At 33.4% G+C, this 24,311-nt stretch overlaps 2 protein-coding genes across 9 annotated transcripts in view; one reads left to right on the plus strand and one right to left on the minus strand.

Annotated features, from left to right (window-relative positions):
* The window catches only part of LOC106087157 (rho-associated protein kinase 1), a 67,250-nt gene extending 48,361 nt beyond the window's left edge, over positions 1-18,889 (minus strand). For 6 of the 8 annotated variants that reach the window (XM_013252157.2, XM_013252164.2, XM_013252141.2 and 3 more), the window contains exon 1: positions 2,077-3,061. In XM_013252157.2, the coding sequence (XP_013107611.2) occupies positions 2,077-2,126 (50 nt within the window). In that variant the 5' untranslated portion in view covers positions 2,127-3,061. Of the gene's footprint in view, positions 1-2,076; positions 3,062-12,849; positions 13,260-18,488 lie in introns of those variants that run through there. The other 2 variants (XM_013252136.2, XM_013252117.2) reach the window with 2 other exon arrangements.
* Positions 18,890-20,618: 1,729 nt separating this feature from the next.
* Positions 20,619-24,311, plus strand: part of LOC106087571 (carbonic anhydrase 2) — a 66,363-nt gene continuing 62,670 nt past the window's right edge. The window contains exon 1 of the mRNA XM_059366961.1: positions 20,619-20,885. The gene's annotated coding sequence lies outside the window, so the exon portion shown is untranslated. The remainder of the gene's footprint in view (positions 20,886-24,311) is intronic.

Genomic DNA, 24,311 nt, shown 5'->3' on the forward strand with positions numbered 1-24,311 from the left:
GATGTTTTGCTTTTAATTGAATTGGGATACAAAAACTTGAACAGTAATAGGTTATGCGCTCATAATTTGCTTAATTTTACAAAAACATTAAATCTTGAATATGGCTGCAACGATTTAATCGAAATTTTGTTTGCATGCTTATATTAACTCAAAAACACAAAATTGTTCAATAATTTAAGAGTCATATTGTGTGGGTGAACGCCACACCCAAAACCCCTCGCTTTGAGAGTAGAGCACAAATCTGCTATTATTATTAAGTACTTAGAAACTAGGGCCCCACCCCCAAACATAACCAGAAACGGACATGAATGCAGGCTGACCCGAACAATATGGTACTAAAAATGATACTCAAATTTGGGATGAGTGTATGGGATAACCCATTACCCAACCCACCACAAATGCACATATAGGTCAATCAGGACGATATGGAAATCAAAGGAAAGATCTTTCAGGGTAGAGTATAAATCTGATATTCTTATTTATGGCTAGGAGTCGCAGACAAGCTAGCCAGAAATAGATTGCTGATTGACGCAGATCTTGCTAATGAATCAGTGAGATCTCCACTGTGCGAGCGTAGACGTGCACGTAGTGTAGACGCATTCTTAGATGACTGCGCGAATAAGGCGTGGGCTAGTGCTGTAGGGCGAAGAGTCTAGGTCCCCTCAGCCTCAAGCATACCCACAAACGGACATATACGTTGGACGACCGTAACTTTAATTAAATCAAATTAAAGCGTTTATGTGATATAGAAATTTTTAAAAGGTGTCTAAGGATGGCCTATCCCTTAAATATCTCAAACAGACATAAAGACCGATAAGGACCAAACAGGGCACCAATGTAAGATTTTTGGAAAATGTGCACAATTCTTACAGCTATATTTGGGGTAAAATTGACACTGAAAGTACCTGTATCTGCCATTGGCTCTAGGTCCCTCAATGTTCATTAGCTGGGATACTATAGGGTGATTTAACTTCAAAACGAACAAGCACAGGACACTATTATACCACAAACAAAGCATTCTTCACATGCATACTCAATGAATTTTCTGCTTCATTTTTCTCACTCACAAAAAGGGTAAGCCTCGAATACTATAGAAACGTGTAATTGGTGTCGCGAGGCAACATAACGCACAGTCTATCTACCAGCTGTTATCGTTTGATTTTCAGAACTAAAGGCATGAGCCGAGAAAAGAAGTGACCACAAAACCGATAAACTGAAACAATCAGCTGTTTTTTGTTTAAGGATTGCTGCTTAATATTTGGTGTGTTCGCGTACCTTTACAGTAACAATTGGAAGAAAGTAAGAAATTTCTGCTGGGAAAATCTCCAGCAAAAATTTGCAACCTATCATTTACAAAACTTTCCAAATGTTCTTCGCTCTCATGCTCTCTCTTGCTGGCAAACGAATGACTTTCAGTAAAAATGTTTGCACATTTTTGAGTACACGAACACTGTAATTGCTGATTGTTATATAATATTGCCATTTCTTTTCGTTTACCTTAAAAGTGTATGACAAACCTAATTTGTTAAAAGGAAAAAGGATTAACCCCTCGCTTACATTAATTATGTAATACCGGCAAGTTATCACGAACTTTCTACGAGAAACTAGCCCTTATACATTTTGTTGGCCAGAAGAGCAAACTTTGTAAGATTTCCCTAATAATTTCAACAATTAAGTATTCTTAGCAGGATTTACTAATAGAAGGTTAGGTCACTTGCAAAAACATAAAGTGGGTAGGCCCCATGAACATCATTAAGGATGTCAAGTCAGCCGATCGAAAATGTCATCAAATAGGAGAAAACGTAAACAAAGAATGAAAGTAAAAAGAATACAAGTTGGCATCCTCAATGCCAAGTACTGCCAAAAATTAGAAAAAATGTATGTTGGCTGATCACTTGTCTTAACCTCATTCAGTGAACCTGTATTCTTAGTAAAATTGTTATTCCACAGTCTCAATTTATTTTCAGATATCTAATTGATATTCAAAAAACAGTAATTATGAATATACATATGTAGGTATGATTTATAAGTCGTATTTATATGTTTCTTAAAGAAAAATACAATTAAAAAAATTACCGCAATACATGATCACTTGTTGGCAGCATATCGTTGAGGTTCATTTCCATTTAGAATCTGTTAACTAAACACCACCAACTTCAAAACGAACAAGCACAGTACACAATTATACCACAAACAAAGCATTCTTCACATGCATTCATTCATTCATTCATGCAAAGAATTTCTTTTACTCAATGAATTTTCTGCTTCATTTTTCTCACTCACAAAAAGGGTAAGCTCTACTCCTCGAATACTACAGAAACGTGTAATTGGTGTCGCGAGGCAACATAACGCCCAGTCTGTCTGCCCGCAGTTGTCGTTTGATTTTTAGAACTAAAGGCACGAGCCGAGAAAAGAAGTGACCACAAAATCGTGTCGCAAATCAAATACCGCAAGCAAAGCTAAACAATCAGCGAAAAACGCAACAGGCCGTTACAAACCATACGACAGACAACAACACAACAAACGCAAATTTTAAATGTTTTGATTTGATTTGTTTTGGTTTTTATTTTCATTTGTTTGCTTTTGCATATTCATCTTCACTCCTCATTCTCTATGCACAAATTCACATTAGAAGATACGATACGTGATACGTTCTCGCGCACTCACACTTGTTGATGTACCGACCGACCGACAGACAGATGGATGGCCAACAAGAAGTATACGACAATTTCGATTACGATTTCAAGGCATCAACCGAACGATTTTGTGACTCATTTCTGCTACCACAGAGACTCATTTGTTTTCATTTTTTGTGGAATAGGAATTTAGATTTTTTTAATTGTTAAACTTTTTTTCACTCCTTTCCAATCGGTGAACAAAGAACTAGCGTTAGAACATCGACTTTTGTTACCGCAGAAAAAGCACTCGACGGCAGTCATATGCGTCTTGTTTGCCCCTTGTTCTTGTTCTTTTTACGTCGTCTACGGTTAGACGACATCAACTTTTAAGCGGCGGTGTCAACGGTAGAGGCGCGCTGACAGCGCTCACTATATTCGTTCGATTCGAGAGACTGATGTTTACTGTTTTTGTTTGAATTGGGGAGATTTGTTGTTGGTGTCTGATCTTGGTTATTGTTAGAGTGTATCATTGCGGTTTATATTTCTTTCAAATAACAACAACAATAAGGTGATTGCGTTCATTCGCAATTGAATAATGCAGCAAAAATTAATAAAATCAACGTTGCCACTTCCAGTTAATATTCAATAAACGCTTAATTTGCATGTTTGGTAATACTTAAATTGTGGCTAAAAAGTACCGTTACTTAATCCGAAAAGAAGATAGTCTGATTTTAATTAATTCTTAATAATCATGTACGTATGTATGTTTTATTGATATCCAGGTACCTATATCCAGGCTTATAAGAAAGCTAAAAATTCAAAGAACAATGCCACTTGTGCGTTGGTAAACTTTTCCCTGCTACCTTTTCTGCTGTTTTGCACCTTGCTATGGTGTATCTCGAAATGTTTTTGTTCGTCTTCTTTTTATACCCTCCCCCATAGGAAGGGGGTATACTAATCTAGTCATTCCATTAGTAACACGTCGAAATATTGATCTGCGACCCTACAAAGTACATATATTCTTGATCATTTCTTCTTATTGACGTAGGTCGTTGGTCGTTGGAAATGGGCTATATTGGTTCAGATTTGGATATAGCCCCATATAAACCGATCCATCCATTTGATATCTAGAGCCGTTAGAGTGTGCAATCCTTGTTTGATTTGACTGCGAATTTGCACAATGACTTACTTCTCCTATAAACTCCAACCACCAGTGATGCCGTTTTTGGTAGGTTCCTACCAAAATTGGTAGGTTGGTATTCTTTTGGGTAGGTTGGTAGGCTGAGTCCAAGTTAATTACTAAAAAAATCACCGGTATAACTCAAAATTATGTCACTTCACATCGTGTATTTGTTTGGAGTGAAGAATAAAACCATGTATGTTTTAAATTTCAGAGAAAAAGTGCATAAGTTCTGATATTGACTGTAACTGGTACGAGTGTCAAGGGATCTCTTCCGAATTTCGTAAACTTTTGTGGGGAATGCGTCTTTTGTGATAAATGCCTATAATTGGAATATAGGGCCATATGGCAGCTACATGCAAATATGGTCAGATCTGGTCCATAGTCAGATGTTTGGGGGTCCAGGCAACTCATTCAGAAAATGAGTAGTAAATACGCATTTAAATCGGGAGATCGCTTTATCCAATTTCGGCTCGGCTTTTCATTGAAATTGTAGCAAAAATAAAAAGGGTGCTTTATCAAGATATAGGCAATCTTTGGAATAAAGGCTGAAGAGGCAGAGGGGCCGTCGTGGCCGATGTGGCTAGAACGTCCATGAATATTATTATGATCAAGTGTGTATATTTTGTAGGATTGAAGTTCTGCAAATGGAATAACAAAATGGGCAACTCTTCGTTGGTACATTCCTACAAATCTGAATCGGTCTCTAACCCGAAGAACTTGGCGAATACGATTAATGGTGGAGGCTATATAAGATTCGGACCGATCAAAATTAACAAGCTTTTACTTGTTCTTTTCAACCTCCTTTTAGAGGGGCAATATGGACCTAAGGTTTTCTATCAAGTGGCCATTAACTAACTTACTAGTTTCGTACTACAGTTTGGTAAACCAGCTTAAATTTCGATTGAAAATGCAACTATGCAAATAAATTCCACAAAAGCAACGCACAAAACTAAAAAATTTTCAACTTTGCCGTCTGAAATCGATCATCATTTTGTGTTGCCATACGTGAAGTTGTGTATTTAGGCGTTAAAAATTGTTCAACTTTTGCCAAGGTTCACTAAAAAAAGGCTAGGTCACTTGCCCAGCTGATGGATTGTCAAATTCCAGAGTTTTATCTAAATCTCAATAGAACAAAAAATGCTTTATTTGGATTTAAACATTTGTTCACATTTTGTTCCTTTTTTCACATTTTAATTGTTTTAATTTATAATTTACACGTGTATAATCATAAATCTTTTGGTTTTGTGGCTGCTACACATGATAATGCAAATAAAAACTAGAATGCCAATAAGAGTGTCCAGAAATTTGAAATTTGCGCCACCATCGCCACAGGGTTGGACAACCTTCTTTATTCAAAGATGTTTTGCTCGTTGCTTTGTAAAAACATTTGTTTGCAGAGTTGCATTTTTTTAACGCATTCGCTCTGTTGCTGCCTTAAAGTCGGTATGCACCACAAACAAAATGCATTATCATACCCTAAGCTTCATTTTCGGTTTCGATACCGTTACGGAAAATTTCGCTACTCATAATAGGCATTGGAGAACTTTTGCTTGCAACTATGACTGAAAGTGTATGTATTGATAGGTAAATGCAACATGAAATAACGTTGTTTCCAAATAAAAAGGTTTAATTTCAGTACATATGCACATTTATTTAAGTACTATACAGTGCAAATCACGATAATCGCAAGATATCGATAGTATACCAGTATAACTTTGCACTGATATTCTATCCAGAACATCTGAGTTGAACTATTGGATAGGTCTAAAATTAAACACAGCAATAATGGTCTTGGCTGCAACCGCACCGAATTTCGCTGGAGGTGCGCACGGAGCTTTAATTGTTTATTTCAAACATTTAAGCTGCTATTACACGGCATGTTGTTGTCTTAGGACATGCCACTTTTTGTATTCACATGTAATTTAAAATGTTTGTCAAAATTTCAATTTACATACGATTCATAATTTTTATTATCAGAACTGTATGTTATAACCTTAAAATGTAAGCCAATTCGATTTTTTTAATGCGTAAAAATTGTTTAAGTTGTGAGAAAGGTGTTAAAATCATAAATTTGTGAAAACAATTTAGTTTTAGGTTGCTTTCATTTGACTGACAACAAAAACAGTTGGTTTCTTTATGTTTTAGTCAGAAGGAAAATAGCACGCTCCAAACCAAAGAATCACATGTGCTATTATGAAAAATACTTTTCATATGTTAGTTTAATTTGGTATCACACGACATGTGAAACTCTTCATGTGCTAAATTTGACAAGTCTTAAGATACATACATACCGTGTAACAGAGCCTTTACAAATTTCTAATCACATAATCTTAAAGGCCCTTCACATTTAAGGATCAAACTCTTTGCTAACTTCACTATCTACTATCAGAAACCAAATTCTTAGAAGAGTTTTTGAAAAATCTTGTAAATAAATAGTTCTACTAGAACACATACTGGGCATACATACATTAATGCTTACTTGCAGCAATGTACAAAATTTTAATGAAAAAATGGCAAATATTTAGCAAAAAGGCAAAGTCAGTGCCATTACTCCCCTCACCAACCAAACTGAAAAACAATCACCTTAAATTGATGGATGTATTTTTTCAGTCTTACAAACGAACAGAGAGGCATAACGACCACGACAACGACACCGCTTCATATACAGACCAACGGACATTAGAACAACAATGTAGCCACTGGTCCGTTGTTAGACAGCAAAATCAGCAATCTTATTTTTGGAAAAAGAGGAGACAAAAACAACAATAATTACACTTCATTTTTAGAATATGGAAAAAGTAATGGTGATATATTCGATGGCAAAAAATTGTCGCTGACAACAACACTCCAGGAAAAATTGAGTCAAAATGAGCTCATGATATAGGCAAGAACTTGAGTGGAAAGTCGATCGATACGACAACAAAGCCGAAAAGTAAAGACAAAGAAAATTATGTTCCAAGCAGGCTTAAGCTGGAATTACACCATAAGACATGTCATATGTAATTTCAAAAATGGGTAGCTCTGAAAGCTGTACACATCGTGTGATACGTAAGAAATATTTAGTAACTATTACAAATGCATTCTGGAATAAATATGCAACTTTTCCGATTAAATCGCGGTTTTATTTCATCGAACATATGCGTGGACTTATAGTACTATGTACACAGAAACTGACGGCTCATATGACATGTCTGATCGTGTAAATGGAGCTTAAGGTAGCAGTACTTCTGTCTACGGTAATGCCAAGATAAGTTTTTCACAAATATCTGTGGTCAACTGAAGAAACCATCTATTGTAAATTGCAGTGCAGACCAATCTTATATTTGTATGTAGGTTGACAAATTGGCAAACTGGGCTATCATTTGCACCTTTTTTAGTCCTTCAATGCTTGCATATACAATGCGAAAATAAAATGAGCCAATTATTATTTTCATTCACTAAAACGCAATATTTTTGCTGTTTTTCCTCGAGTGTCTTTGATTGCCTCCATTGTGGTCATAAATATTTCAACGAGTTTAGAAGTTTTTTTGAGAAACTAGAAAAGTACGTATTATATTGTTGTTCCATCGCCTGTCATTTCAAAAATCAATTCAACACTTAAAATTTATGGATGCTTTTTGAGAGAGACAATCAGACCGACGAACATACGGTCGATTAACAAAATGACGTTTCACATGTTGCAGCGGTGAAAATCAAATGTATTTTGACGAATTATCTAAAACAATACAAATCGTTTTTAAGAAATTTTTTATTTTTTTATTTTAATTTAATTTAAAAATGCAGAAACAGTCTATAAAAAAACTTGTCAAAAAAAATAAAATTACGACACAATTTTAAATGAAGAAGTTTTTTTGTAGAATAAAGAAATTTCGATAAAAAGTCTGCAGAAAAAAAATTTGTTTTTTAATGAAAAAGAAAATCAAGGAAATTTTCAATGAAAAACAAATTGAGAAAAAATGTCCCATGAGAATATAATTTTGTTCAAATTTTCTACAAAAGTAAAATTTTGCCAAAATTGCAAAATTTAGCAATTGCTAAATTTTTTCATGAAAATAATTTTCATCGAAAGTTTTTATGAAAATCATATTTCAAAGAGATGTTTTATGAAAATCGAATTTCAGCAAAAGGAAAAATCCAAGGAGTTTTTGCTCTCTCTTTCTCTTTATCGGTCTTTAACTTTCTACCGCACGATTCCTTTTCCTCTCTCTTTCTTTTACCTTTCTCTTTCCTTTACATCAATCTCTCATTTTTTCGCTATCTCTTGCTTTATTTCTCTCTGTCCATTTCGTCATCTCTTGCTCTCTCTCTCTCAATCTTCCATTCTCTCACTCTCTTTCTTTATCTCTCTATCTTACTCTCTCTCTCAATCTTCCATTCTCTCACTCTCTTTCTTTATCTCTCTATCTTACTCTCTCTCTCTATTCACTTATATCTTTCACTTTTTATCTTACGATTCCGGTTTCTTTCACTTACTTTCTCTATGATATGCTTTCTCTCTAACTCTCGCTCACTTCCTCCATATTACGTTCCCTTTTTACTCTCCCTAGCTTTACCTCTTACGCTCTCTTACTTTCTTTTTTATTCGCACCCTCTTATTCTCTCGCTCTTTCCCTGTCGCTCTCTCTCTCTCTGACGGTCTCGCTCTCTTTCTCTCTCTTACCCTCCCTCGCTTTCACTTACTCTCCCTCCCTCTCTCTTACTCTCCCTCTCTCTCTCTCTTACTCTCCCTCTCTCTCTCTCTCTTACTCTCCATCTCTCTCTCTCTCTCTTACTCTCCATCTCTCTCTCTCCCTTACTCTCCATCTCTCCCCCTTACTCTCCATCTCTCTGTTACTCTCCATCTCTCTCTTACTCTCCCTCTCCCTTACACAGCCTGTTTGAAATAATCCTTTTATCTTACGATTCCTTTTTCTCTCTCTCTCCCTCTTGCTGTCCATCGCAATTTCTATCTCTCCCCTTTCCTCCCAATCTGCCCCTCCCTTAATCTTTTCGCAACCTTTCTATCTTCCTCTACCCGCACTTTCACTCTCTTCCTCCATCCCTCACTCTCTCTATCACACTACGTGGTTTTATAAAAATAAAATTTATTTTTCGATGAAATTTCTTAAATCAGACTTAAGTCAGTTTAATCATCTGAACACCAAGCAATATTAAGCAACCACCGAGAGGTGCCATTTTATATGGAACGCATTAGAACTAGTACAAGTGAGCTTATTATGCTTTTATGTCCATTCTGATTTGCTATAATAAATTTGTTAACAAAAACACCTTTTAACAAATTTAGTTGTGAGATGCGTTTGGCGTTCGTTCGTCACCGAAAGAGATGCGTTGCACCGATAAGGATACATCAGACGCTCATTCGATAGCTATAGAATGAATGAAAATCAATCATTATTTGCTTGATGTATTCGTTAGGCTTGTAATTAATTGTAGTTACGAACGGACTGGAAAGTGGGGGGGGGGGGATTTTTTGTAGAAGCATTTTTGGCGTTGCGTTAAAAACTCGATGCCCATTGCCCCCTCGACCAATGAATGCACTTGTGGGCATAATCGTTATTATGACGGGTGCATATTTGCTTTTAATTGGAATTCTAACACCCAAATGTTCAACACCTTGTATAGACCGATGATGTATGAAATCTCAAGATAGGTATTCAATGATATGTAATATTTGTTGTATTTTGACACGAAATATTAAATGAATCTAAAAATCGTATGTCCACAAGTTGGTTGTTAGGCGTTCTGCCTGTTTTTCATTTAAGGCTTGGTATGAGCCGAGGCAAACCAACAACAAACAACCTAACTCTTTATGCTCTTTATGGCTTTTGCGCTGTACTATATTTGATCTTTGAAATGTTCCAGCGTGGTGCAGAATAAATGCAGCAACATTTTTATTAACGTCGAACTTTTGGTGACAAACGGTTGTCATAAGTTTAGTAAGCGGCAAAAATCTGCTTAAAGCATACCAAAAAAAAAATATGTGGACAAGTGTTGGTGGTGGCGATGGTGGTTTCCATCAATTTGAAACTTTTTTTAAGAGAATTTGGAATAGAATCTTTAATCCCACATGACAGACTTTTGAAATCGAAGCAATGTTAACAAAAAAAATCAAAGGTAAGGAACTAACACAGAGATAGTTTTTGTATGAATATAGAAAAAAAAATAGAAGAAAACTGTTAAAAAACTATTTTTAGAAATCAAATATCGTGATTGTTATAAAAAATATAGAAAATATATCGTCAAACTTTTAATTTTACAAAAATTGATTTTTTTTGAAATTTTATTCAAATAAAAATTTTGTTATAATTTTACTTTTTTAGAAATTTTTGAAAATTGTAATTTTTATAAGAAAGTTTCAAAATTTTATTTTTATAGAAAATTGTTGAATTTTTTATAGAAAATTTCGTCGATTTTTCTTTTGTTGTTGTTGTAGCAGTGTGTTGTACGCTGAGACGGCACCCCTTGCCGATGAATGACCTTATTGTGATAATCAGGAACTTACAACCGGCTGCCATGAGATTGATTTTTCTTATATAGAAAATTTCGTCCAAATTTTATTATTATAAAAAATTTCAACATTTTATATTTAAAGAAAATTTCATCGCAATTTTATATTGCAAAACTTTATTTAAACTATATTTTTATGAATGATTTTGTCAATATTTTATGTTCATAAAAAAATTCGTCAAAACATTGTTTTTATAGAAAACTTTGTCAAAATTTTATTTTTATGGAAATTTCGTCAAAATTTTATTTAATTTTTTTTATTTTTATAGAAAATTTCATTGAAGTTTTATATTTAAGAATATTGTTAGAATTTTATTTTCCTAGAGAACTTAATTGTATATGTATGTATACAAATCTTCGTCAAAATTTTAATTTTTTTTTTTAGAAAATTTCGTCAAATTTTTTTTTTTTTAAAAAATTTCGATGAAGTTAAATTTTTATAGAAAATTTCGTTGAAATTTAATTTTTATAGAAAATTTCGTCGAAATTTTATTTTTATAGAAAATTTTGTCGAAATTTTATTTTTATATAAAATTTCGTCGAAATTTTATTTTTATAGAAAATTTCTTCAAAATTTTATTTTTATATAAAATTTCGTTAAAATATTTTTTTTTAAATTTCAGCGAAATTTTATTTTTTAATTTTGTCCAATTTTATTATTAAATTTTGTCGAAATTTTATTTTTACAGAAAATTTAGGCGATTTTTTTTTTTTATAGATAATTTCGTCGATATTTTATTTTTATAGAAAATTTCGTCGAAATTTTATTTTAATAGAAAATTTTGTCAAAATTTTATTTTTATAGAAAATTTTGTCGAAATTTTATTTCTTTAGAAAATTTCGTCGAAATTTTATTTTTATAGAAAATTTTGTCGCAATTTTGTTTTTATAGAAATTTTTGTCGAAGTTTTGTTTTTGTAGAAAATGTTGTCGATTTTTTTTTTGTAATGATTTTGTAGAATATGGTCGAATTTTTTTCTTTTTATAAAATCTATTCGAAAAGTGGTTCTTATAAAATTTCTTTTTTTTAGAAAATTTTACAAAGATTCTATTTTTATGGAAAACTTTATCAAAAATTGCTTGTTAGTAGAAATTTCCTTGCAATTTTAATTATAGACAATTTGCTCAAAATTTTATTTTTAACGAAAATTTTGTCGAATTTCATCGAAATTTTCTTCTTATAAATTCTCGTCGAAAACTTCCTTTTTATAAATTCATGTCGAAATTTTTAAGTTTTGTAGAAAAATTTGAAATTTTGTTTTATAGAGAATTTTATCACAATATTTGCTATAGAAAATTTATTCGAATTTTATTTTTATAGATGAAATTCGACGAAATTTTCTTATTATAAATTCTCGTAGAATTTTTTTTATGAAATCTCGTCGAAAATATCATTTTAAAAACTCGCATCGAAAATGTTCTTTTTATAAATTCTCATTGAAAATTAATTTTTTTTTATAAAATCTCGTCGAAAAGTTTATTTTTTAAACATGTTTTAGATTTCATTTTTGTAGAAAGTTTCATCAAAATTTTGTTTTTATAGAAAATTTTAGCGAGATCTTATTTTTAAAGAAAATATTTTATAAATTCTTGTCGCAATTTTGTTTATATAAAATCTTGTCGTTTTGTTTTATTTTTGTAGAAAAAATCGTCAAAATTTATGCTTTGTAGAAAAATTCTTTGAAACTTAATTTCTTTCGTCGAAATTTTGTTTTTATAGAAATTTATTTCATAAAAATTTATTTTTATATAAAATTCCGAAATTGTATTTTCATAGTCCATTTGTTTTTTTTTTTTTTTAATTTCGTCAATTTTTTTTTTTTTTTAATCTTGTCAAAATTTTCATTTTTTTAAATCTTGACTAAAATTTTAATTGTATAAAATCTTGTCGAAAGTTTTATTTTTTTAAGTCCTAAAATTTTTTTTTCATCGACATTTTATTTCTTAGGAAGTTTTGTCTAAATTTAATTTCTATAGAATATGTTGGGCCTATTTATTTTGATAGCAAAATTTAAAAAAAAAATTGGTTTTCACAGTAAACTCTGTACAGCAAATTCTGTTTTTGTAAAATAAATTCTGTACAACTAATTCTTTTTTTGTAGAAAAAATTAAAAAAAAATTACATATATATATATATATATATATATATATATATATATATATATATATATATATATATATACAGGGTGGCTGATGAAAGCCGCTACCAAAAAAAAATGTAATAACTTTTTTTCTATTTAATAATAATAATTTAATAATTAATTTAATTAATTAATTAATTAATTTAATTAATAATAATTTAATAATTAATTTAATAATTTAATTTAACATGAATAAAAGAAAAATGTATTCCATACACCGAAAAAAAAATGTAGCAATATTCATCATTGTAGCAATATTCATCAGCCACCCTGTATATATATATATATATAAATTTCGTTTAAGATATTTCTCTCAATGTATTTATTGTAAACTGTTCGATTTTTTTCTAAATAACCAAAATTCTTGCCGTGTGTATAAAAAACAATGAATCGAACTTACCTTCGCCTTCGATCATCATCTAAGGAAGCCATTTTGTGTAGAAATGTTTATATCCGTTTCGTTGTATAAAAATTGTTAGAAAACAAAAAGTAGATAACTGCTCAGCTAATGCCTAAATCCTCAACAGCAACTACGAAGTTCCATGTAGATTGAAACAAGGAACAAAGTGTTGGTTCCTTTTTTGTGGCTTATAGCCGAAGTTGTTTTAATTTTCGTTTTTTGGTTGGTTAACAAACACACGAAAAAAACGTATGATAGTTTGGTGTTTGTTCCACTCCGCTACAAAGAGTCTATGGAGTCAAACTTGAAAATGTTCCGATGAAAACAAAAACCTAAAAATAGCCAAGTTGACAGTTTCTTAACTGACAACCAAAGCCACATTAAGTTGAACCCAGCAATTGACTCCTTCCCTGAAATGGAAAAAGGTTCATCTGTATTGTTGTGTGTTGCAGTACTACAACGAAGCTGGCTTTGCTGGTGGTACTGCTAATGTTGCTGTTGCTGCAAACGATGATGATGATAATGATGAGGAGCCTAGGAAAAGTAATGTCAATATTGTCACTATGTAGAGAATAATGAGAGTAGCTAACAGCTGGGCCAGCGGCTACCGCCTTTCTGGCGGCAAGGGCAATATCCCTCTAGCTTTTTTATGCTTTGATTGGTGTTGGAGGAGTACGCCAACAGGAGTTGTTTGTTAAATTTGTACCACTCTCCCAAGCTCTCAATGCCAATTAATGTGTATCGTCGTTTTACGTTTCTTTGGGTTATTTTCCAAAGGGGCCTTCTCATCAAAGGCTATCAGTCGGGTGAGATGCTGATGCAACAACTTTGATGATGATAATGACGATGTTGATGACGACGATGATTTTGTTTAGTTTTGTATTTTTTGCGAAATTGTCACTTTTGCTGTTGTTTGCTGTTTTGTCTGTCTTTCCCAAATAATGGGCTTGAAAACAAATCGAGATGCCTTCATAAGCAAGGCGATGAGGCTTTTGGCGGGTCTCCCTGTTTCTATTGCTTAATGTTTATTTTATTTAAGTTTTACTGTCGTTTTTTGCTTGTTATTTTTTTTAAGTGCCTTTTTAGTGGGATGTGGATTTGATCAGTCAGTCTTCGAAAAGGTTTAGGGATTTTTTCAAAATAAGCCACAGTTTTACCCCAATTTGTATGTGAATGGCGCAATGCTCATTCATTCCCTCTTTATCTTCTTCTTACTCAAGGTTTTTTGTTTTTGTTATTTTTTCTAGCCAGACGATACTCCACTTCGCCTCCAAAATTTCCCAGTTATTCTTTTGATTTAATTTGTAATGTTTTGTTTGCCATATCAGCTTTTTGTCGATGAGGAGAGTGGTGGCATGAGCTGTATTCCCAGGTGAAGTTTATTTGGGTATTTTGACTTTTCAATACCCACTCTTGGAGTTTGTTTTTGTATGTTAGTTATTGTTGTTGAAGGGGGTGTTGGTTGCTATTTTGTAGTGTCTTCATGTTGATATCTTTGGGCACAACAACAACAAATACAACATGGACTTTTTATATAGTCCAAGGCACCACAAAACACTGGCGTTCATCAGATTCTGCAATACTTTGTTTGGTTGCTTTTTCGTTCCGTTTCGTATAGAGATAGTGCGCGCGTAGTTGGTTAACCCACCAGTGGGTCCCTTTTTTATCTCTTTTCGTTTTGTTTTTTGTTGCTCTTTCACACCGATATGAAACTTGTCTACTGGTGTTGTGGGGGCATCATTGTTGTCGGAAGCATTTCGTTCCGTTTAATGTGCTGGAATATTTTGATATCTGCAAAAAATAGAGAAAACAAAAACGATATTAGCCAAAATAATATTATTGTGAAATTGTGAGAAATATAGAGCGAAAACATAGTCATACAAGGAAAAAAATCTTAACATTTTTATAATTTTTTTTTTTATAAAAAGAAAATTTTGTACCAAATTTTCTTAAAAATAAAATATCGACGAAATTTTTTATAATAATGAATTCTTGACGAAATTTTCTATAAAATTTAATTTTCGATAAAATTTTCATAAGAATAAAATGTCGATGAAATTTTCTACAAACTCAAAAATTTTTATGAAATTTTCTACAAAAATATAATGTTGATGGAATATTTTTGATTAAATATTTTATAAAAATCAAATTTTGACGAAATTTTTTATAAAAATTAAATTTCGACAAAATTTTTTAAAAAATTAAATTTTGAGGAAATTTTTTATAAAAATTAAAAAAAATTCTATGAAATTTTTTATAAAAAAGTTTACAAAACTAGAAAAATAAAATTTCTATGAAATCAGATGTTCCATAAAAAAAGATCGACGAAATATTCTACAAAATAAAATGTTGACGAAACGTTCTATAAAAAAATTTACTTGAAAAAAATTGGAAAAAAATTTTTAAAAATTTACTTTTGACGAAATTTTCATTAAAAATCCAATTCGGCCAGAATTTTCTATAAAATTTTTTTAAAAATTAAATCTCAACGAAATTTTCTTTAAATATCCAATTCCCCCTTACCCAAATTTAAAAAAAAAACGGCAGATCTCGGATTTTATTGTATCAATTTAAGCGAACGTTGTATGTCCCCTTATAGTAACCCAAAAACACAAAATTTGTATAAAACTTTGGGTCAAATAACCGTGGGGGACGCCTTGCCTCAAACCTACCCAAACGGACATGTTTACCGATTGGCACAATATGGGTATCAAATAAAAGGGAATTTAAGAGGAGAGTACGAATTTGATATAACAATTGCTACCACCCCCAAAAATTACATGTTTTCCCATTGATCAATTGAAATGTAATTGGAAGTAGAATGCGAAACTTATATAAAAATTTGTGGTCAAGTCCCAGGGGAGCCAACCCACCCCAAAAACCATTCCCAAGCGGACATATTGGTCGATCGGGACAATATGGGATTCAAAAGCTAGGAACTTGAGAGTACAATACGAAACTTTACCCAGGCGGGGCAGAACACCCAAAAATTAAGCCACAAATGTAGACCGAACGGGACAATATGGGGCACAAACGAAAGGTGTAGGTTTCGTATGAAACCTAAATAAAAATTTGGGTCAATACCCTGGGGGTCACCACACCCCAAAATTATACCACAAATGTATATGTATGCCAATCGGATATTAGATATGGGATATTAGATGATTAAATACGAATATGAATTATTTTCAAATTTTTACCATATCAAAGGGGGGACGCAAACATTTAAGGGATTGGCGAAGCACACCGGGTAAGCTAGTTTTCGAAGTTACAATTGACGAAATTTTCTATAAAAATCTAATTTCGATGAAATAAAACCAAATTCCGACGAAATTTTCTAAAAAAGTCGAATTTTGACAAAAATTTTCTACAAAAATCAATCGTTGAAAATTTTCTATAAAAATAAAATTTGGACGATAGCTTGAAATTCGCTATTTGACAACCTTGAAAAAAAATAGTCAAGACAAAAGGAGGTTGTATCGAGCGAAATTGTACATATTCTGGAATATCCACACATTATTGACAAAAAAATAATTTCACAATATTTCAAAAAAAATATTTTCACACCGATTTTCTTTCAAATAGTTCTGTAAGTAAACTGGAATGCTACATATTTTCCCGGATAGCTGTGAGCACCACACAGGCTGGAAGATTAAGGTCTGATCTGTGTGGTGTTCATTGCTGTAACGGGAAGCTTAGCTGCGAGCGAGTTATTGGGGCATTTATATAACCAATTTGTGTTATTGGCGCCTTTAAATAATCAATTTGAGTTATTGGCGCCTTTAAATAACCAATTCGCCACGAGATCGGTCCTTTGGACCGGAACGAGCTTGCTCACACAGAAGCTTGACGAGGATCGCCACCTCCACATGAATAATGTGGCTACAACAACTACATTTTTTTGCATCTAAAGAGGGATGGATCCTCCACCTTATGTTAATTTTCAAAATCACCAGATCTCGGAGATGTGTGGGACGATTTCAACTCAATAATGTTTGAGGCCTTATAGTAACCTAAAAACAGAAATTGGTATCCAAATTAGGGATGGGGTACATGTGGGTGGGGCACAAGCCCCAAGAGGGTTTAGTGGCTTGCGCCCCGCCCCGCCCCTCCAAAAGCATAAAAGGACCCATCATGACAGAATTCGACTGAAATTAAAGGTTCTTGAGACTAGTAAACGAATCTGATATCCACATTTGAGGCCATGTGTCTGGTGGGTCGCCAATCCCTAAGCACCCTCAACAGGTCATATTAATCGACCATTGTCATATGGGTCTCAAAAGGTATTTGGTGTAAAGCAGGAACGAAGAATGTGGGGATCCGCCCCACCCAGATCTTCAAAACAGAATATTCCTATTTACTGACAAATTTGCAAATGAAAATTATTTGAGAGTAGAGTACGAATCCGATATCTATTTTCAAGGCCAAGTGTCTCCAATCTGTTTGCGAGTTCGTTATTGTTGCAGTGGGTTGTACACCGAGACGGCAACCATTGCGATAAAGGATTTCTTGGGATAGGGAGTTGGCTGTTATTATGAGAATCTCAGCGTAGAATTACCGCGTGGTTGCACAGGTTGCGTATAATGGAATGCTCCACATGCAAACAATAACAACAACAACAGTGGAATGCTTCATATGTGGCTACAAAAAGTATATAAAGAAATAAGTCCAATTGCTAAGGGGATCACCATAAGCCCCTATGGCTCCTAGATTTTCCTGCACTGACAATCCAAGCTTTTTACCAACTCAACTACAGAGGCGCTATTAATCTACTATTCAACTTATTTTTCTTTTGTGCTCTATGTATTAAACAAAATTATTAAAAAAATTAATATTAGTATCTAATGAGAGGTTATATTTACCTTTTATTGGGACTAAAACATCGCAGATGCCGCAGTACAATTTTTAGATTTGTAAACAAGACATTCACCGTTTTCAGCTTTCTTTGCACCAAAGTTATATTAATTGGATAGAGATTTCTTGACTTTAATAGTCAGCAAAGCAAAGAATTTGAAAGTAAATTAAGACGACTATTAATACCATCTTTAACAACAACAAAATTCTTTAAAAGTTATAAGCATTTCTTGAAAGTCCCAAGCTTTTGTCCTCAATTAGTCTGAACTAGGTGGATATGCCAAATTTCATTAAAAATGGAAGCACTCCTTAAAATCTCTCAGGAAATTTAATGACTATTAACATTATTTCCCAACTATTCGCTAACATCTAGTCCAAAAGCTTAGATGTCATTTACAAAAAAAAAAACTTAAAATATGAGGGGTATTCATAAGTCGTTTTACTCCATCTAATTCTTGCTTACTTTTCTTCTTCTTCTACTTTGTGCTTTGAGTTTCTGTTTTTTTTGCCAGCAACAGTGCGACGAATGGCGAATGTGAATGCGGCGGCCTTAAGAAGCAACAAATTATCTTTTGTTGTTGTTGTTGTTTTGAAGCAAAGCATAAAACCACAAGAAAACATAAAAACTGAATATGAAATCACAAGAATGAGGAGCAACAAGCAGTAGCAGCAGCACCAGCAACAACACAGATCCAACGCAGGGAATGTATGGGGATGGATGGCTGACGTCCCCGCATTATTGAAATGATACAATTTTTTTGTACACTTTTTCACAACCGAAAAACCTTTTGTTTTAATCCGATAATTTGTTGTTGTTTTTTATATTTATATATATTTCGCATTAATTCGTTTTTCTCTTCCATTACACGACTTTTCTTACACTCCAAAGTCCGTAACAATCTCCAAATAGATTTTTTTCATTATTGGTTGGACGGAATAAGAGATTGCAACAACAACATACACACACACTCATACACAATCGAAATTTTAACACTTTATTTTTGCATTTTCCTCATATTGGCTTATGTATATCTGGAACTTTTCCGAGAAATTATATAGAGTTAAACTTTATTTTTTCACTTAACGTTGCAAAATGTTTAAGAAATTGCCAAAAATCGTTAACAAAAGTATTTATTTAGTGTAGTGTCGTCATGACCGATAGACCGATAGCCACAAAAATGCATGGTTGTGTTTTGGGCTTAGTACTGGGTATCTGAGTGTATTTCGGAGGTTGCCGAATAACGAGTATTGGGATCAGTACTTAGAGTTGCCATTTAATAAAAAAACACTACATGAATACTTTCTGATACAAGGCCGCTCCTATGTTCGCTTTTCGCGACTACTTTTTTAACTAATAGAATTTGAAGAAAAAACACTTGTTGATTTCATACGGTAAGACATTTTCTCATTACATATGGACATTCCCTCATTACTTAAGCCTAGTACTGACTTTATTCTCAGCGAAAATGCGTACATGAACAGAGAATATGCTAGAAAGAAGAAAACCACAAAGAGAATGCAAACAAAAATCTGACATTTTAATACCGTCAAACCTGGCCGGCTGTTTACAGCTATTCGCGTAAGACCACCTTTTTAAATCCGCCTTGGGGTTAAATTTCTGCTAATGACTATACATCTCCATTGTACCATGGACCGGACAAGCTTGCTTACCTACATGGTGCAATTTAGAGGTATTATCATTAAGGTGCCATCACACTACATGTTCTTGTCTAATGACATGTCAAATTTTGCTATTGTTGAAGTTGCACCCATAGTGTGATAGGAATGAAAATAACACATGAACATCACATAAGGCTCTATGACACGGCATGTAGTTGTCTTATAACATGTCAAATTTGGCACATGTTGAGTTGTACATGTCGTGTGATACAAACGAAACTAACATATGAAAATCACTTATCAAATAGCATGCTCTTTTGCTTCTGACAAAAACATGAAGATATCAGCTGTTTTTGATGTCAGTCGAATGAAATCAAACCCAAATTAAATTGTTTTCACAAATTTATGATTTACCTAGCTTTTTCACAACTTTTACAATTTTTGCGCATAAAAAATCAGCTTTTGCTCAAATTTTTATTTTATGTTATACGATAATAACATACAGGTGTGATGGCAAAAATGATGAATAGTATATAAATTGATAATTTTGACAAACATTTTCAATTACATGTGCATACAAAAGGTGACATATCATAAGACATCTACATGCCGTGTAATAGCGCCTCTAGCAGTGTTATTTAGATTAGAGCGGTGTTCTACTTCTTCTGGCAAAAAACATAAAGAAATCAGAAATCATTAACGTAAACAACTGTTAATTGGACAGGTTTGACGGTATCAAGATGTCAGATTTTGTTTGCATTCTGTTTGTTGTCATCTTGAGTAACTCACACAATACAAACCAAGCTATTTTAATTTTTTCTGACATGCTCAAAGCTAAATTAAATTAAAATGGTGGTCTCACGCGAACAGCTGTTACAAGCCGGATACCTTTGACGGTATTAAAATGACAGATTTTTGTTTGCATTCTCTTTGTTGTTATCTTCTTTCTCACATATTCTCTGCTCATGTACGCACACCTATATACACACGCACACAAACTCCTTTGCGTGGGTTGCCAAAACGTCGATCAGCTTGATAACATGATGGCGAATTGCACAACATGATATGTGGTTGTTGTACAAATGAGAACACTTTTAATTATTTCGCCATGTGACATGCATATGTAAGCACGCATAAGTGCTGCGTGAGGTATGTAAGTCCACCTTACGAGTCGCTAAAAAGCTGACAGCAGACTCTTTTGTTGTATTTTAAATCGATTATTCCGCATCAAAATCGATATCTGACGATTGATTGTAATTACTGGCATGACTTGTCGACTGTTAGTAGGAAATCGATTAGACGAATGTTGACTTCTATAGTTTGCTCATCGCAAAATCTTAAAAAATAGATGAAAAGAAATAAGAATAGAATAGGAGAAAAAAAATCTTTCTGTTGAAAAATCATCGGGAAAACGAAAAATTTATTTATTGTGTACGGGTGCTAGTGTATAATCCTACACTTTGTTATTGCCTATAATTCTAAGTAAATTAAACAACTGGATATAAACGAAATAAATAGACTTTCTCCCATTTGTTATTGGGCTCTGCAGTAAAAATCAACAGGTAATTACATGTTTTTTTTGCTTATTTTTTTTGAATATTTCAATAGATTTTTAGGCAGGCTATGATGATTAAGCCACACCACCACCAGAGATGTAGATGCTCCAATAAGATAAACATTGCGTTCTGTTGTTTGTTGGAGTTGTTGCAATGCGATTTGCTAGTTGTCATTTGTCAATGATTTTGATGTTATTGTTTGATGTTCTTGCGATTTCCGTATGGGGGTTAATGTTATCTGTGAGTTCAAGGCTTAATATTGTTGTTTATTGAAAAACAACAATAAAATAAAATGAATAGCAATGTTCGGGTTTACTAATTATTATACAACTATAATGAACTTTTTTATCTTATAATGAGGGGTGCTTGAAACATTGAAAAGTGAGTAATCGAAAAGTGGTCATTTGTAGTGTGCATGTTTAGTTTTTAACCAATGCAAAATTACTACTTTTTTAAAAGTCTAGAATTCAAGAAATACCTTCGTTGTTGTTGAAGGTCATGGGGCATTCTCAATATCGAAAACACCCAGACAACTGACAGACGAGAAATGATAAAATCGCCGGCAACCGGTTTTATTGAGAATCATACGATGTTTACGGAATTGTTGTTTCTTGATTCAATGTTTTTGTTTAATTTTATGTAGTTTGTACTTAAAAACATAAGAATACAAATGCGAGTAAATATAGAGATTTACATTAGGTCATCCTAACTTTTTAATTAGCTAAACTCTATCAATCCCATGACAGCCGGTTGTACGTAACGGATTAACCTAATGGAGCCCTTCATCGGCAAGGGCTGCTACCTCAGTGTACAATACACTGCTAAAACAACAACAACAATGGATTAATATGGCTAAGAGTCCACAGTTCACATGATTATTGTAATGATTTTGTAATGGCTTGGCTTTTGTAGTACAATTCTGTTTGCCAAGTTGAGATCTGGGCCCTCTAGAAAGCTTTTCAATATCTTAAGTATGTGCACCTGCCAACCAGAACGCATTACTATCTTGCATTACCATCACTGTTAAATAAACACTCACTGCAATGGGTTTAAGAGCTATCAAACTGAAGGTGGAAAAGTCGACATGACAGTTTCTATTCTAATCTTATCTGCAGTGTTTACCAAGCATAGATCTTATTCATCTAAAGAGCACTTGAATGAATAGAAAGTTTGCCAGGAAAATTAAACCTTTTCTGGGTTGATAGTCAGACAATAACCAAATGCAAAATATTAAATGTGAAGAAATGTTCTCTAAAAGAAAAATTTCAAAGTTCCTAAAGACTTTTAACGGTACTTCCACATTTTGATTAAACGCAGCCATCAGTATGAAGTAAATTTATCCCTTTTAGTCAATTGCTTTATTTGATCGCTTTTTCTGTCTACCCATTGTAAATTGCTTATTTATTCGACCTGTGTAGTGGTTTATTCCTTTTATTTTTATTCATTATCAATGGTGTATGTTAAGCTACGGTGGCTTAACCTTTCTACAATAAAAGGGTTATCGTACACTCCCACTTTTTGTGCTGCAATATGGACGAACATACATACTATGGATATACAATTGTATCAATACGCATAAACATACAACAAGTGGGAGGTATTATGAGTTTGTCTGCGTGGGAAGCCATTAAAATTGTCACCAATTTCCACATGTTATCGTACTTAAGTACACAATTTGTGCAAACAAAACTTAACCTCTAATTGGACGATTAAATGGATGAGTAAATTGGCAACAATTATTTATTAAAAGGTCTTTATTTTTTGGTGCAATCTTTTAAATTTTCCCGTGGAAGAAAAAAAATTGTTGATGGTATAGAAATCAAATACAAATCAACTCTAAAGCCTTAGCATAAAATCTTACAATGCAATTACTAGTCAAATTACATACTTTTTATGAAAAAGAAGTTTGATTTGAAACGTCGTACGATTTGGATGGAAAAAAGTTCTGAATGTGTTATAAGTACTGCTTTTATTTCGCAGAACGTCATAAGGGATTATTATTTACAATTTATTAAACTTCAACGGCTACAAAAACAAAGATGTCCCCAAAGACGATCTAGATATGTCCAAAGGTAGCCTTTGTCCGGCACGTCATAGCTGTGGACACCACACTGACTGGAACTTTGGCATCTAATCTGTATGGTGTTCATCGCTGTAAAGAGAAGTTTTGCTGCGAGCTATCGGGGGCATCCACAGGTTGTAGATAGTGTAATGCTCCATATTGAGTAGCAACTATGGCAGTCACGGACAATCAGCGGTATTGAGCAGAGACTATCAGTTGTTGTTGTTGTTGTAATTACATTTTCACTTGAAGGTGGCGATCCTCTTCAAGCTCCTTTAGGTGAGCAAGCTCGTTCCGGTCCAAAGTACCGATCGCCGCGGGAGCATGGTCATTGCCCTCTAGAGAGCACAATTCGTATATGATTTGGTTGGATTTTCGTACGATATCATCTCCTGCGACCTCTTATAACTATGTCAAATATGGTTCAAATTAGTCTTTAACCTGATATAGATTCCATGTAAACCGATCTTTCGATGTTGCTTCTTGAGCTTCTATATGGCGAAATTCTTATTCGATACTGCTGAAACTTTGCACGTGGACTTCTGCAATGTGACAGATAATTGTCTAATCGGAAAACATGCTGACAGACTGAAAGTTGGCAGTAACGACTTTTGCCGAAACTGTGAGGACATTGAAAAAGAAGAGACTATAGAAAACCTTCGGTGTGTGTGTCCCGCTCTGGCAGTCAAAAGTAGTTTATGTTCTCATTTCTTTGAGAACCTGTCTGACTTAGTGGATGTGAACGTTCGCAAGTTGTTGGATTTTTTAAAGCGATCTGGATGGTTCAACGGTAGGAATTAGAAGGCATCTTCTACTGTTGCTGTGGTATCACAATGGGCGAAAATGTCAAAATGAGTCTGTTGGCAGACTGTCACTTAAACCTAACCTAACCTCTGCAGTGACGTACGACTTCGATGCTAAGTTTGGTTTGGCCCATAACTTTTAAAGCTCTCTCCCGATTTTGCTTCTCTAGCCTTAAAAGAGCGCAATTATCAAATCAAATTTGTGTGTAATTTTGCAAGCTGACTTCTGCTATGACCTTTAACATCTATATAAAATTTGGCCCGAATCAGTAAGAACCTCATAAATTTTCTATATTTACCGATCTCACAATTTGATTTGACTAAAGCACCTACAGCAAGTAATTGTTATATTGGGTTGCCCAAAAAGTAATTGCGGATTTTTCATATAGTCGGCGTTGACAAATTTTTTCACAGCTTGTGACTCTGTAATTGCATTCTTTCTTCTGTCAGTTATCAGCTGTTACTTTTAGCTTGCTTTAGAAAAAAAAGTGTAAAACAAGTATATTTGATTAAAGTTCTTTCTAATTTTTATTAAAAATGCATTTACTTTTTTTAAAAAATCCGCAA

Source organism: Stomoxys calcitrans, chromosome 4 (genome assembly GCF_963082655.1).
Source record: "Stomoxys calcitrans chromosome 4, idStoCalc2.1, whole genome shotgun sequence".
Taxonomy (NCBI): domain Eukaryota; kingdom Metazoa; phylum Arthropoda; class Insecta; order Diptera; family Muscidae; genus Stomoxys; species Stomoxys calcitrans.